The 15,634-nt window shown below is 38.7% G+C and overlaps 1 protein-coding gene across 1 annotated transcript in view; it reads left to right on the forward strand.

Annotated features, from left to right (window-relative positions):
- The first annotated feature begins 5,655 nt into the window (after window positions 1-5,655).
- The window catches only part of SIPA1L2 (signal induced proliferation associated 1 like 2), a 175,500-nt gene continuing 165,521 nt past the window's right edge, over window positions 5,656-15,634 (forward strand). The window contains exon 1 of the mRNA XM_007938482.1: window positions 5,656-7,132. Coding sequence (XP_007936673.1) covers window positions 5,656-7,132 — 1,477 coding nt within the window. The remainder of the gene's footprint in view (window positions 7,133-15,634) is intronic.

Here is a 15,634-nt window from a genome sequence, read left to right on the forward strand (position 1 = left end):
TTCTCCAGTGAAACCGTCTGGGCCAGGACTTTTTTTAGTTGGTAATTTTTTGATGACCTGTTCAATTTCTTCTTTTGTGATGGACCTGTTCAACTTTTCCACATCAGTCTGTGTTAGTTTAGGTAAGTGGTATGTTTCTAGAAATCTGTCCCTTTCTTCCAGATTGGAGTACAGTTCTTCATAGTACCCTGATATTATCCTTTTTATTTCACTTGGTTCTGTTATGATGTTACTCATTTCGTTTCTTATTCAGTGACATCAATTATTATATTTTCTTTCTTTCCTGTCTTTTTAATGACCATTTCTTTTTTCATCTATAATGTCCTGATGTCATTCATCCCACAACTCATCTATTCTTCAGTCATTATTGTTGAGTTGATCAAATCTGTTCTTGAGATGGGTTCTAAATTGAGTTGGGATATACTCAATGTTGTACTTTGGCTTTCATGGACTTGTTTTAATTTTCTTCAGCTTTAGCTTGAATTTGCTTGTGTGCAGTTGATGGTCTGTTCTGTGGTGGGCACCTGCCCTTGTTCTGGTTGATGATATTGAGCTTCTCCATCATCTCTTTGCACCGCTAGAGTTGACTGGATTCCTTTGTATTCCATCTGGTGAGGTCCATGTGTATAGTCACCAACTGTGTATATTTCTAATGAATAGGTTGTTGCTTTTGCAAAATTACAGCATGTGATCTCCAGCTTTGTTTCTGTCACCAAGACTATATTTTTGAAATACTGGTCTTCTTTGTTTCTGTCTTTTGCATTCAGTCACCAGTAATTATCGGTGCATCTTGATTGCATATTTGATCAATTTCAGACTGTAGAAGTTGATAAAAGTCTTTGATTTCTTGGCTTTAGTGTTTGGTGAGTAAATTTGAGTAATAGTCCTATTAACTGGTCTTCTTTGGAGTTGTACTGGTATTAACCTATCATTGACATCTTTGTAATTCAGGATAGATGTTTTTGACAGTGAATGTGACATATTTCCTTTTTAGTTTTTCATTCCTGGCATAGTAGACCATATGTTTACCTAATTCAAAATGGCTAATACTAGTCTATTTCAGTTCGCTAATGCCTAGGATATCTATTATTATACATTCCATTTCATTTTTGACAACTTCCAGTCTTCTAGATTCATAATTCCATATTCTGATAATTAATGGATTTTTGCAGTTGTTTCATGTCATTTTGAATCATGTCACATCAGAAGATGAGGAACCCGAAAGCTTTGTTCTATTCACGTCAGTAAGGTTGACTCTACTTTGAGAGCATCTCTGTGACACTGTGGTTAAAACATCAGGCTGCTAACTAAAAGGTGGGTGATTAGAACCTACTAGCCACTCTGTGGGAGAAAGATGAGACCAAAAAAAAAAAAAAAAGATAAAGATTTGCAGCATTAGAATGCTGTGGGGCAACTCTACTCTTTCCTATAGGATCACTGTGAGTCAGAATCAACTTGATGGCATTGGTCAGTACTTTGAGTAGGCAACTCTTCCCCAGTCGTATTTTGAGTGCCTTCCAACTTGGTAGTCTCATCGTCTGGCACTATGTCAGATGGTTTTTCATTGCTATCCATCAGGTTTTCACTGACCAGTTTTTCAAAAGTTCATTGGCAGGTCATTTTTTTCAGACTGTCTTAATCTGGAAGCACTGTTGAAAATAGTCCACCTTCAGTGACCTCTCTGACATTTGAAATACTGCTGGTATAGCTTCTAGCAGCACACAAACTGCCACAGTACAACAGAATGACAGAGGAGTGGTGGAATGGAGCCTTAGCAGTGAAATAACAGCTGTCCACTAAAGCCAATGTTTCTATCACAAAAATATAAGGAATGATAACTGAGGGAATATTCTCAGAAGACTTCTCTGACAAAAGGTACACTATACTGAGTTTACTGTAGGGTTTGTCCTTTTGGTAGACCTCAAAATAAAATTCAGCACAAACTAATCTATTTTTTATATACTACTTTTTCTAATAGCCTTAGATTTATAGTGGAATTCTAGGGAAAATGCAGAGAGTTCTTATGTACTTACTTTCTGCCCCTATACAGTTCTGCTATTATTAATGACTTGCATTTGTGTGCAATTTCATTTATTTGAATAGCTTCTGTTATTTATATCTTAAAATAATAACTCCTTTTGGCAATATATTGATGTCTTCAGTTTCTGTGGTAGATCTATATATTTAACATTTTGTCTTTTTAATAATGTCTTTTAAACAATAAGGCAGTTAAAAATGTAGAGGAACGTGAATGCTCAGAACAGAGGTGCTCAAATACGTGTCTGCATTGTCCTTGCTAATCCTGTCTATCTATCTATCTATTTATTCATTTAAATTTTCTTGTAAGATATATTTAACAAAACATTTGTCATTTCAACCATTTTTATGTGTCATTTATATTCATCTTATGCAACCCTCTCTGTCCATTTCCAAAATCCTAATTTTAATATTTTTTACCCATCTAATGCTAAGTGACATTGACTTAAAGCCTCTCAATGTGTGTGTTGTGACTGAGGTACAGATGTGTGGATGTAGTGTTTGCTCAGCTCTCAAGGTGGTAGCCTTGGGCCTAAGGTAGCCAGAGTCTATGGCCTTGCATATTTTCCTGAGTTGATCCCCATGCACTATTCAAATGTTGGCTCTTTTAGTGTGTTCCATGATGTGAAAAAGGTGGGAGATCACTGACGTGAAGGAAGATTGGTAAATCCTAAATATTTTAGATAATATTTGTTTTATTTCATAAATGGAAAACGTTTCAAACTAAAAGTTATGATGGTTCTTTGCATGTTGTTGTTGTTGCTATGTGCCATCGAGTCGGATCCAACTCATAGCGACCCCTCCTTGGGTTTCCGAGGTAGTATCACTAAGAAAGTAGATTGCCCATCTTCCTTCCGAGGAGTGGCTGGTGGGTTTGAACTGCCAGCCTCCTGGTTAGCAGTCAAGTGCCTTAGGTACTATGTGCATATATTTTTGTATCATTTATTAATTTAGAGACTGGTTATATTTTTGTTTTCTTCAATGTTAGTTTTTCATTCTTGGATCACTTTTGGAAATATTTGCTTTGCTAGGAAGTATCTCAGTTGCCTCTGGATTTTCTTTTTTGCCATAGAGTTGCTTATGGAATAAATCTTTTAGACTTATATTTATTATAATTTCTCCTTGAATAAGTGGTCATTTCTCATGTCTTATTTCTAAAACTGTATATTTTGTTCTTTCATCCTTTTCCTTTTTTAGGTTTCGGGAGGGATGTATCTTATTTTTTTGTTCTTTTCAAAAACTGGCTTTTGAATTTGTTTTCTTTACTTTTTTTCCCCCCTTATTAATTTCAACTTTTGTCTTTGGTCATTACCCCTTTCCTGATTTCTTTTGGTACATTTTGTTATTCTAATTTCTTAAGGTGGTGAGTACTTTGTTACTGATTATATTTCTAGAAAGTACATAGTTCAGTAAATTGGTACTGAGTACTAAGTAGAGCAGGGTTCTTCCTTTGGTGCATAGGATGTCTACAGATTAACACTATATAACTGAATATGAGTATTGTATTAATAGTTATTGAGGATTCACTTACCTGTATTCTAAACATTGCAGGTAATTTTTAATCTTTAACATTTTCTTAAATGTTTTTAAGAACTACAAAACTGTGAATAGAATGTATAGCTTATGTTAGAGACTAGTACTAGTACTGTCAATCAAATACCATTTCAATAGGTATTAGGGAAGAAGTTCTTTTCTTTTTTACCTCAGTTGTCACTTTTTTAGTTTCCAAGAAAGGATTTGGTAGTAACCTGAATTTGTATAAAAAGTAAATACATTGTAGAATCATCTATGACCCTTTTAAACCCAATAGTTGTAAGTGAAATAGATAAGATGCAGTAAATTATTTTCTCTTTCTGAGAAGGGTGGGATAGTTTTCTCTGTTCTGGGCATGAAAGTATCTGACTGATTATTCCCCCTTTGTTTGCTGTTTCCTGAAATATCATTATATTTCCTCTATTACAAAGTGATGTGGGGAATAGACAGCATGCTGTAATGCCTAGACTGTTTTTTTTTTTTTTTTCCTACAAAGGGGAAGACAAGTTGCCATCATAAGAGAAGTATCCACTGTTGTAAAAACCACTGCACATTATTCTCAAAGCCAGTCTTTGAGTTTAGCTAATTGGAATTTGAACATTTTCTTAAGTTTTGGTGAGCCTCTTTTGTATCTTTATTACCATCATTATTTACAGAGAAAGTAGAATAGTTCTTTTCATTCTTATGCCAACATGTAGATACCCATATTCCCATGAGTTGGGAAAATATATAATACCTGAGACTAATTTTGTCCACTTAAAGGGAAGGGCTTTATAATTAAAGAGAAGAGTTGATTAAGTCAGTTTCTCCCAACACATACATATATTAGATGCTTTATACCTCTGTATAGCATTATTTTATCCTGTTCATTTGGTAAGTTGCTAGTGACATGATGTACTAAAAAGTTGTACTCTTTCAGACACCAAGTTCTTGAAGACTCCTCCCCACTTTAAGCTCCTATTTGACTGCTGGTGAAAACTCATTCATTAATGCCTGATATTAATCCTTGTTATTTGCTTCTGAGCATTTTGAGTTTAATTATTTTGAAAGGAAGTATAATGAGACCACACAAACATACTATATGAAATTTGTGCTACTCTTATAACTAATGTAGTAATTAAAATATGTCTTGAGTACCTAATTTAGCCTGGCTGCATTAATAGGTAATTTTGATATACAGATGAAAGACAACATTCCTAACTTAGAGGAGCTTGGAGTCAGTGAGTGGGATAGATTGAGAAACAATTTAGCACTTACTATGTAATAAAAAAAATGCTGTGATTGCTGTAGACATGTGTACTATGGAAACATAGAGGAAGCACTCTTTACTTGGATGAGGGGTGAGGGTAGATGACATACTGGGAAGGTTTCTTAGAAGATGATGCTTGATTTTGTGCCATTATAGCCAGCTTAGTAGAGAAGTAAGGTAGGGGTATTCCAAAGAGAAGGAACAGTATGAACAAAAGTTTAGAGATGTGAAATTTCATGACAGTTGAGGGAATTGGAAGTGAATATACGTAGATGAAAAGGACGGAAAAGAAACCATACTGTAGAATGTATCTCACTTGACCTATGCTAATTGCTAATGACTATTTCTGTCTTATTTCAGCTGAAGGAAATACTCGTGGCCAGATGACTTAAGAAATTATTTGAAAGAATTGAAGAGTACAAAATCATTACAATAACTGAGGAGTGAGCTGGTTTTGGAGAAATCATATTCTAAGGATGTTGTTTGCTTTTGGTTGAAAGAGAGAAGATACAACTGTAGACAAAAACCAAACCCATTGGCGTCAAGTCAGTTCTGACTCATAGTGACCCTATGTGGCAGAATAGAATTGCCCTGTAGGGTTTCCAAGGCTGTAAATCTTTACAGAAGCAGACTGTCTCATCTGTCTTCCACGGAGCCTTTTGTGGGTTTAAACCACCGACTTTTGGTTAGCAGTTGAGTGCTTAACCACTGTACCACCAGGGCTTCTTAAGACTATAGACGTTTTCAGTGTATCTGCATTTAATATCACATTGTAAATAGCAATGTAATTAGAATTGGACCAGTCTTTCTAGTGAGACTCACTTGCCTCGGTAAACATGAGTGACCCAAGGCAGTCACAAGAAGAGAAACACAAGCTTAGCAGAGCCTCTTCAAAGTTTAACGATCCTTCCAGAATCATGCAGTCTGATGATTATTTTGCTCGGAAATTTAAAGCCATTAATGGCAACATGGGACCTCCTCCTTCTTTAAATGCACCAAATTCCAGTGATAGTGGTGGTCCTGCTAATGGCACCCCACCAGTACCCAAAATGGGTGTGAGAGCAAGAGTGTCTGAATGGCCTCCTAAAAAGGATTGCTCCAAGGAGCTAGCCTGCAAGGGACTGTGGAAAAGCCATTCCCAAACCAGTTATGAAAGTGTCACATCTGTCATGCAGAATGGACAAAATGACCAGAGTGATGGTCAGCAAGAGGATCAACTTGATCTGGAATTTGTGGATGCAAAATATACAATTGGTGACATCTTCGTGCATTCTCCTCAAAGAGGACTTCACCCCATAAGACAGAGAAGCAATAGTGATGTCACCATCAGCGACATTGATGCTGAAGATGTCTTAGACCAAAATGCAGTAAATCCTAACACTGGGGCAGCCCTCCACAGGGAATATGGAAGTACATCTTCAATTGATAGACAGGGTTTATCTGGGGAAAACTTTTTTGCTATGCTTAGAGGATACCGAGTAGAAAATTATGACCACAAAGCAGTGGTCCCTTTTGGGTTCCCTGAATTCTTCCCCTGTGATCCTACAGTCTCTCCTAGCCTTCATGCAGCAGCACAGATTTCTAGAGGAGAGTTTGTCCGAATCTCAGGATTAGACTACATGGACAGTACGTTTCTAATGGGGAGAGACCGGGAAAAGCCTTTCACACGGAGGTTAAAGTCAGAGTCGGTGGAAACATCCCTTTTCCGAAAGCTGCGAACTGTGAAAAGTGAACATGAGGCTTTCAAATTGACATCTGATATGGAGGAGAGTCATCTGGAAAGGGGAGTTTGCCCTTGGCATTGTCAAAGATGTTTTGCACATTATGATGTCCAGAGCATTTTGTTTAATATCAATGAAGCCATGGCAATAAGGGCTAACGTGGGGAAAAGGAAAAACATAACCACTGGGGCTTCTGCAGCATCCCAGACTCAGATGCCAACAGGCCAGACAGGCAACTGTGAGTCCCCTTTGGGGAGCAAGGAGGACCTTAACTCAAAAGAGAACCTGGATGCTGATGAGGGTGATGGGAAGAGTAATGATCTTGTCCTGAGTTGTCCTTATTTTAGAAATGAGACAGGAGGGGAAGGTGACAGAAGGATTGCTCTTTCTAGAGCCAACTCATCATCTTTCAGTTCTGGGGAAAGCTGCTCCTTTGAATCATCTCTCAGCTCTCACTGTACAAATGCAGGTGTCTCAGTTTTGGAAGTGCCAAGAGAGAACCAGCCGATTCATAGGGAGAAAGTGAAGCGCTACATCATAGAGCACATTGACCTTGGGGCCTACTACTACCGCAAATTCTTCTATGGGAAAGGTAAGGAGGAGTCAGGAATGCTTGTGTGTGTGTCTTGGGGTAATCTTCATAATTTGAAAGAGTAGACTTTTGTTTAATCATTGTTGTTGTTGTTATTTGCCGTCGAGTCAGCCCTGACTCATAGCGACCCCTCCTTGGGTTTCCGAGGCAATATCACTACGGAAGTAGGATCGCCCAACCTTCCTTCCGAGGAGTGGCTGGTGGGTTTGAACCGCCAGCCTTCTGGTTAGCAGTCAAGTGCCTTAGCCACTATGCTACCAGAGCTCCCGTTTAATCATTAGGGCCACTGAAATGTCTTTATGTGGCCCCAGCTTTGTCAACACCTTGGGGTAATAGGCCATGGCACCCTGGTCACTTTAGCTTATTCTCAGTTATGGGACCTTCTGTAGCTCTCCTGCTTTTTTAGAATCTCCTGCCTTTGCTCATTTGCAATCTCCAGTGTAGAAATGCCTTCTTTCTTTCTCTCTCTGCCAGTTAGTGAGCATCACTAGTGTCAGTCTTAATGTAGTGTGCACTTTTAAAAGAAGTCTTCCCTTGTGTCACTCTATCCAAAACCAAAACCAAAGCCACTGCCATCAAGTAGATTCTAACTCATAGTGACCCCCTCCTTGGGTTTCCAAGGAAGTAATATCTTTAGATTGCCCAGTCTTCCTTCCCAGGAGTGGCTGGTGGGTTTGAACCGCCAGCCTTCTGGTTAGCAGTCAACTCTCTTAGGGACTATGCCACCAGAGCTCCTGATTTCACTCTATACCTCTTTTATTTCTCTGAATAATCTCTTACACTACTTGCAATTCATAATTCTGTTTTCTTTTCTTTCTTTTTTTTTTTTTTTTTAATTCCTCTGGTCTTTTCTGTAGTTTTCTCCTACAACTTTGCTTCCTGTTTTCAATTTCATGTCTTCACAACTCTCACTGCATTTTTGTATGTATTGGAAGCATTAAATAAATCTTTGTTGAAACAATGCATGAATTAGCATAATAGACAAATTTTAATTTTCCTTCAGTTAATTTTTAACTTAAAAATTAAGATAAAAATAATTGTAGTGGTGTTATTTTAGAAGTTTTAAAATAATATGCAAAATAAATTATTTAAAAATTTTTATCTTTAGTCTTGAAAGATAACATTCTTCAGAAGTCATGTGTTTGAATCCTCAGCCTTTACAAAGTACCCTAAATTATCTCAGGGAAATGAGGATCTATGGTGCTTTAGAGACTACAAAGAAACAGGTTTCACACATTGGTTGGTGACTCTTCCAAAAAAACAGCCCAAGTATCTCTTACTGTCTTCTTCCTGCATCTGTCTCCCCTGCTTATAGTATGGCACACTTTTCAGGACCATATTCCTCAGTTTCCAGCTTCACGTAGTACCCTTCCTTCTACTCCCAGAACACCTAAGGAGGCTGACTTTCCCCACTTGGGCTTAAACAGATTTGTAAGGTCCTCTCTTATTCCTTAGAGAATAAGGGATTCTACACTCATGTGAATAATTGCAAATTGACTTACTTTGAGCTTATGTTGTATTGATTTCTGTCTTTAGAATGTTTGCATATAATCTTCTTTGAATCTAGTTATTTTTTTTCCTTCTGTGAGAGAGAGTATGGCGGGGGCAGGGGGGGCAGATAACCCAGACATCAGGAAATTCTTATGGCATAGTCCCTAAGGCATTTGACTACTAACTAGAAGATTGGTAGTTCAAACCCACCAGCCTCTCTGTGGAAGGAAGATGGGAGCAATCTAATTCCGTAAAGATTTACCACCTCAGAAATACAATGGTGTTCGCTATGAGTCAGAATTGACTTGATGGCAGTGAGTTTGGTTTTTTTTTTTCTTCCCCCTATGCATATCCAATGTTGATAACATAATAAAATAATGGAATTGAAGTAACAGGTCTTGGTTTACCATTGTCTCCCTCCCTCCAACTCAAATCTCCATCAGCGCTTTTGTTTGGCATGATTTCATCACTACTGTGAGTGATACCATCCCTGACAGTAAAATCAGAGGACGTTGGACATTCTTTCTTGTTTGTGCTGTGCAGGTAACTAATGGCCCTCATAACTGTTCACCTAGGGGCAGCACTTTACGAAACATTGTTCAAGGGTGGTCTTTAAGTGGAACTTGATATTTTTGAAAAGGGGGAACATGGGAAATAGACTTTCTAATTAAGAATTTTACTTGATAAAGCCATGGCAGCCAAAGCTAGCAGTAAAATAAAGTTTCTTAAAATATTGTGCTTTAAAATCTTCAGGTGTGAGTCATTCTGGCTAGCTGAAATTTGTAAATAGTTTGTGATTCACCCTTTAAGATATTATGACTTAAGAAATACACGCATAAACACATGCATGTCCATGTACACATACATATTTATATGGGTATATTTATGCAAATACTTAGTGCCAGCATCTCATTAGCACTCTTGTGGCCTCCTTAAGTGTATTATGACCCTTCTCTGACTTCTAAAAGTATATGGAGGAAAAGTTAATGTGTTGTATATTGAAAGTCACCACCATTTAACTCATTATGTTGTGAAAATCTGTTCTAAGATATAGTTTTAGGTTGTTGGATTCTGTTATTTTTCTTGACTATTTTTTGTAGGTTTCTTCTTAAACTCTAAACTGTCGCTTACTGATCATTTTAAACAATTCTCTGCTGATGGCCTATTTGCTCTACCTACTCTCATTTGCTATTTATGATTTTGCAGGATTTGGAAATGACATAATCCAACTTTTTGTTGTTTTGAGCGAGAAACAAGTTAAATAAATTGCGAACAAGAATCTGGGTAGATGCTCTGTGTATGAATGGTAGTGAATGGATGTAGATATATCCTTTGGCTGTGCAGTGACACTGGGTTTGTTTTCTGGTTGTGGGCTTTGCTGTGCATATGTGAACAAGTCAGATAGCTGCCTCCTAGACTGCTCAGAGAGTCAGAAAAGCCTAGATTCCACCCTCAGCTTTCCCCTGCTTCTGTAAAGCCTCTGTTTGTTTACTTGCAAAATGAAGGAATAGGCAGCATCCCTAAGGTCACTTTAATGTTCTTTGATTCTGAGGAGAATAGTATTGTGCCGGCTAATGGACTCAGGCCGTGGGCAAGAGTGGTAACCAGGAGAGGGAGAATAAAACTGCTGGCCAGCCTCCCTGCTCTTTCTCCAGTACAGCTGTGAACTGTGCCCTGGCTCCTCCTATATTTAGCTCTTCCCCTGAGGCCCATTATGACTTGAAAATGAAGTTGGCTACAATGGCATCTGCTGCCACTCCTGCTGGTTGCTTTGTAGAGCCAAGCAGATGCACCATCCTAGACTCTGAAGAGGTTAGTATGGCTGGGATGTCTAGGTACCGGCAGCAGCCTCACACCCTGAGGTATTTAACAATACCTAAACACAGCTGTGCTCTGCCCTTTTATTTATGGGCACATCACAAGTTGCAGGAACATCATTGCTTTTAAAAAAGAGACCTTGGACAAACTGGCATAAATGGAATGTTTTGGCAGATTTATTTTTGCTTTTCCTTCTTTTAATCTTTCCCTATTCTCACAGAATTTTTTCTATCTTTGGAAGCAGGCTATCCGGGATCTCCTTATAATTTCTGGAGTGCCTTTTATTTTTTTCTGTTCTGCAAGTCTGTGTGAAACTTAATTTCTGAAAGGAGTAAATGGCTCCCAATCACTGGGAAAGGTTTAAAGTAAAGAATTTAATGATGTGGTTTACTCTTTTATGTGTAGTTAATATGAAATGCCTACTCTTTAAGCCGAGGTGTATTCCTATGACACATAGTTCCTGAAAGGCTTTTTAGTAACTTTGTAAAAGGATTTATGAAGAGGAGTGGCTTGCCGCAGTAAACTGTGTAGCAACACTGCTTGTCCAGGCAAATCCATCTAGCCTTCAGTGAAACAGCTGTTTTAGAAAGATCGGGGATTGTAGCAAGCATGCTGAATACTCAATAATAAACTGTTCTGGTTACTTAGTACCACTCTGACAAGAATATACCACAAATGGCATGACCTTAACAAACAGTTTGGAGGCTTTAAGTCCAAGTTAAAAGTGCCTTCCTCTAGGGGCTGCGTGAAAGCCCCTTAATCTTGAGATCCAGCTCTGCCTACTGCTCCCAGCCCACTGGAGCTAGAGGTGTTTCTTCACTCAGGCAGCTGCTGGCTGCTGAGGCTGCCAAAGCCCAAGGTTGACAAGTAAAAAGGCATAGTTCCAATATTATCAAACCACACGGCAGGTCATTAATTTAAGACCATTTTAAGTCCCAAGGTCAGCAGAGCATAGCAGGCTGCTGAGCAATGACACAGCTGCATACAAGATCTAAGCACACCATAGGCTAGAGACCATTCCCAAAGCTTCTTATATACAGGAAGCAGACCACATCCCAAAAGCAGTACTCAGCTGCTTGTGGCAGATCCCACCATGGAGTTGATTGCCAGTCTCATCATGGGGAATAACTGCCACCAGCTGCCTAGCCACTCAATCAGGCCCAGCCAAGTTGACACACAAACATAACTACCACATATACCTTACTTTCACTGGCCATGACCATGAAGAAATATGGGTGGAGCTTCCCAAACCATTGTGTTTCTAATGGTTCTCATAGTGAAATTTCTGTCTCCCTCTTCTCCAACTTTTCCTTTTGTGAAACAATAGAGGCCATGATAAAGGACCCTAAGATACAGATTCTAATTGTATGTTACTAGTGATTGGCCATGTGGTTCCAGCATGCTTGTTAAAATATCCTTTGGTTTTCAGTGTACCACAGCAGCAGGCTTTGCCTTCTTCTAATCCTACTTGGCTCTTGGCACTGTAGCCGAGCTCATTGCTGGGCACCAGTGTAGGCAGAGCTTGGAATGAGTGGGAGTGAAGTGACACATGGGGGCTTGCTCAAGAGTTCTAAAACTCATTTCACACGCACAGAAATGAACAGTCCTGGGAGACTAAGTGAATAAGTTTTGGGTACAGGTAAAATCAGAGGGAAGAATAAAACTGGGCCTGCTTGATAACTTGCTGAGTGATGTGAAAACCATTTCCTGAGACTTCATAGACCATTGTTTTACTACACCATTCTGCTGACATAGTATTTGTGTTCCTCTGAATGTGAGGATAAAACTGAGAAAGATTAACTATGGATATATATCTCTTTCAGAGTTTTAATCAGTTTGTAAGTATTACATGGTTTTGATAAGAAAATGTGGAGGACAATAAGGAAAATGTAATAAAATCACCTAAAATCCATTAGTATAATCACCATTGGTAATTTCATCTTTATCCTTGTAGGCTTTCTCTGATGTAAATAAATTTATGTAAACAGCACAATAACTGAACAATAACTGTTACTATTGCTAGGGAGCTTACCACTCTTCCATATCATTATGTACAAAGCTATATCAGCATTTTAATAGTCATTATCAGTTATCATTATCTGCCATAAGTGAAGGGGAAAATAGGAAGTATTTGCCAACCATGATCTAGGCAGATGAATTAATGACGATTTGCTTGGTCTGAGAGAAAACCTGTTGGCTTGATGGACTCGCAGAGATGAAGAAACATATATTCCTGCCCTCTTGTAGATGCAGTATACCTACAGCATGACTAGTACCAAATACATTAATGAATACATTAATGAATGCATTAATGAATGCTCACGTCACCAAAGTACCTTGACTTGAAAAAGTAATTTATCATTATAAAAATAAGTCATAGCTCCTACCTATCTCCCCTGCTTGGGTGAGAGCTATGCTAAGTGAGTCTTTTCCAAAGAATAGTATATGGGAAGTAACTTCACAGTGGAAAAACCTGGCAAACACTGTCTCAGCCAGGTGATGAAGGTCATCATCAACAAGGATTTGTCATGTTGATAGTATATACACTTGACATGATGGGTCTTCCTTCCAAAACTCATAACCCTAGTCTAGTCATGAGAAAAACATCAGACAAATTCCTACCAAGGATATATTCTATAAAATACCTGTCTAGCACTTTTCAAAACTGCCAAGGTATTAAAAACAAGGAAAGTCTAAGAAACTGGAATGGCTAAGAGACTTAAGGAGATATGACAACGCAATGTTAACATGGTATCTTAAATGGGATTCTGGGACAGAAAATGGACATTAGATAAAAACTAAGGAAATCTGAATAAAATATGGGCTTTCATTAGTAATAATGTATCACTATTAATTTATTGGGAGTTCTGGTAGCATAGTGCCTAAGGCACTTGACTGCTAACCAAAAGGCTACAGGTTCAAACCAACCAGCCAATCCTCACAAGGAAGGTTGGACAATCTACTTCCATAGTGATACTGCCTCGGGAACCAAAGGAGGGATCGCTATGAGTCTGGTCTGACTAGACAACACATAACAACAACAACATTAATTTATTAATTGTGACAGATGTAACAAAGTAATATAAAATGTTAACAATTGGGGAACCTCAATGAGAAGTATATGGGAACCCTTTACTGTCTTTGCAATGTGGGTTTTTTTTTTTTTTTTTTTTACATAAGATTGGCAGACAATATTTCTACACATCTATTTGTATGTGCTGTAAGAATGTCCACATAAATAGAAATAACAGGGGACAAAGTTATAGTAACTTCTTAGCCACAGCCACCCACCCTGGATGGAGTGAGTTGGACCTCTGGGCTTGGGACCTTGGTTGTAGGGAACATCCAGCTCAACTGACATAACATACTACACAAAAACATTGTTCTACATCCTACTTTGGTTGAATAGCAACTGTGGTCTTAAATGCTTGCAAGCAGCCGTCTACATATAACAATTGGTCTCTCCTTATCTGAAGCAAAGAAGAATGAGGAGACAACCAAAGACACATGGAAACAATTAGTCTAAGGGACTAGTGGACCATGTGAACCTCAGCCTATGTGACCATGAAACCAGAAGAACTAGATGGTTCCTGGCTACCACTATCAAACATTCAGAAAGGGATCAGTGCAGGAAATCCAGGATAGAATGGGAAAAAAATCTAAAAGAAAAAAAAAAAAAAGACCAGGCTTACTGGTCTAATAGAGCCTGATGAAACCCCTGAGACTATGACCCCTAGTTATCCTTCAAGCCTGAAATTGAACTTACTCCTGTGGCTTCCAGCCAAACAATAGATAGGTATGTAGGGTGAACATTTATACCATATAGATACACTCTTTAGAGCAATCAATCATGCGAGATAAGAAGGACAGGAGTTGCACAGGGAGGTAGCCCAGGGGGCAGGAATGCATAGGAAAGAAGGACACAGGGAAGATGTAACTACAGGGAGGAAATAGGAATAGAGCTGTGGATTGCAAGTCAGCGTCATGAAGTAAAATGTGTATAAACTGCTGCATGGAAAAACGAATTTGCTCTGTAAACTTTCACCCAAATGACAACAAAACCTTTTTTTTTTAAAGTTTTTAAAAAAAGTCATAAATGTTCATGATGTTTTTAAAATGAGATTTTATTTATTTGAAACAAAAAGAAAGAAAAAAAGACTTTATGGTTTAGACAAGTAATGACTACAGTTATATGTTATTTTATTGAACCAACATAGGATTCCAATAAACAGCCAACTTCACTGTCTATTTCAAGTAGAGTAGAAGTGACAAAATGTTAGTTACACACAGTCTCTTTGTGCATATACATCTGTTGTGTGCCCTGGGTATTTTTCTCAAAGTTACCTTGAGTTGTGCAGAAATCGCTAAGTTTTTGAATTTACTATTTCTCCTATTCTTACTGAAATGCAAAAAGGTAATCCCTTTTAATTGCCCAGTGAAAATCTGTACATTAGGATGAAGGTGGCTGTGAGATGAAGGTTGGGATGTCCTAGGTTCCCTGGCTGTGAGATGAGGGTTGGGATGTCCTAGGATCCCTAACTCCCAAATCTCCATTGAACTCTCTGAATATGACCTTTATGCCCAACTTATTTTCTTTCCCCTCTTGGGATTTTCTGTAACAAGTCCAAGAAAAGAAATTAGTATCTTTTAGAAATCCTGGTAGAGAAGCTGGATTTGGTTTTACAGGGAAGATTTTGTATTTATGGAGAAATAGGAGCTCTGGTAGCATAGTGCCTGTTCGGGTTACCTAGTACCGCTCTGACAAGAATGTACTACAAATGGGATGGCCTTAACAAACAGAAGTTTATTCTTGTACAGTTTGGAGGCTCTAAGTCCAAGTTCAAAGCGCCAGGCTCTAAGGGCTGGATGAAAGCCCCTCAACCTTGGGGTCCAGCTCTGCCTCCTGCTCCCGGCCCACTGGAGCTGAAGATGTTTCTTCACTCAGGCAGCTGCTGGCTGCTGAGGCTGACAAGCCCAAAGTTGACAAGTAAAAAGGCACAGTCCCAATGTGACCAAACCATATGGCAGGCCATCAATTCAAGTCCATTGTAAGTCCCCAGGTCGGCAGAGCATGGCAAGTGCTGAACAACGACATGGCTACATGCAGGGTCCAAGCATGCCATAAGCTGGAGACCATTCCCAAAGCTGCTTGTTATACATGAGAAGCAGACCACCTACCCAAAGCAGCTACTC

This window comes from Orycteropus afer, unplaced genomic scaffold, assembly GCF_000298275.1.
Source record: "Orycteropus afer afer isolate SDZICR_OR568_19922 unplaced genomic scaffold, OryAfe1.0 scaffold00050, whole genome shotgun sequence".
NCBI lineage: Eukaryota > Metazoa > Chordata > Mammalia > Tubulidentata > Orycteropodidae > Orycteropus > Orycteropus afer.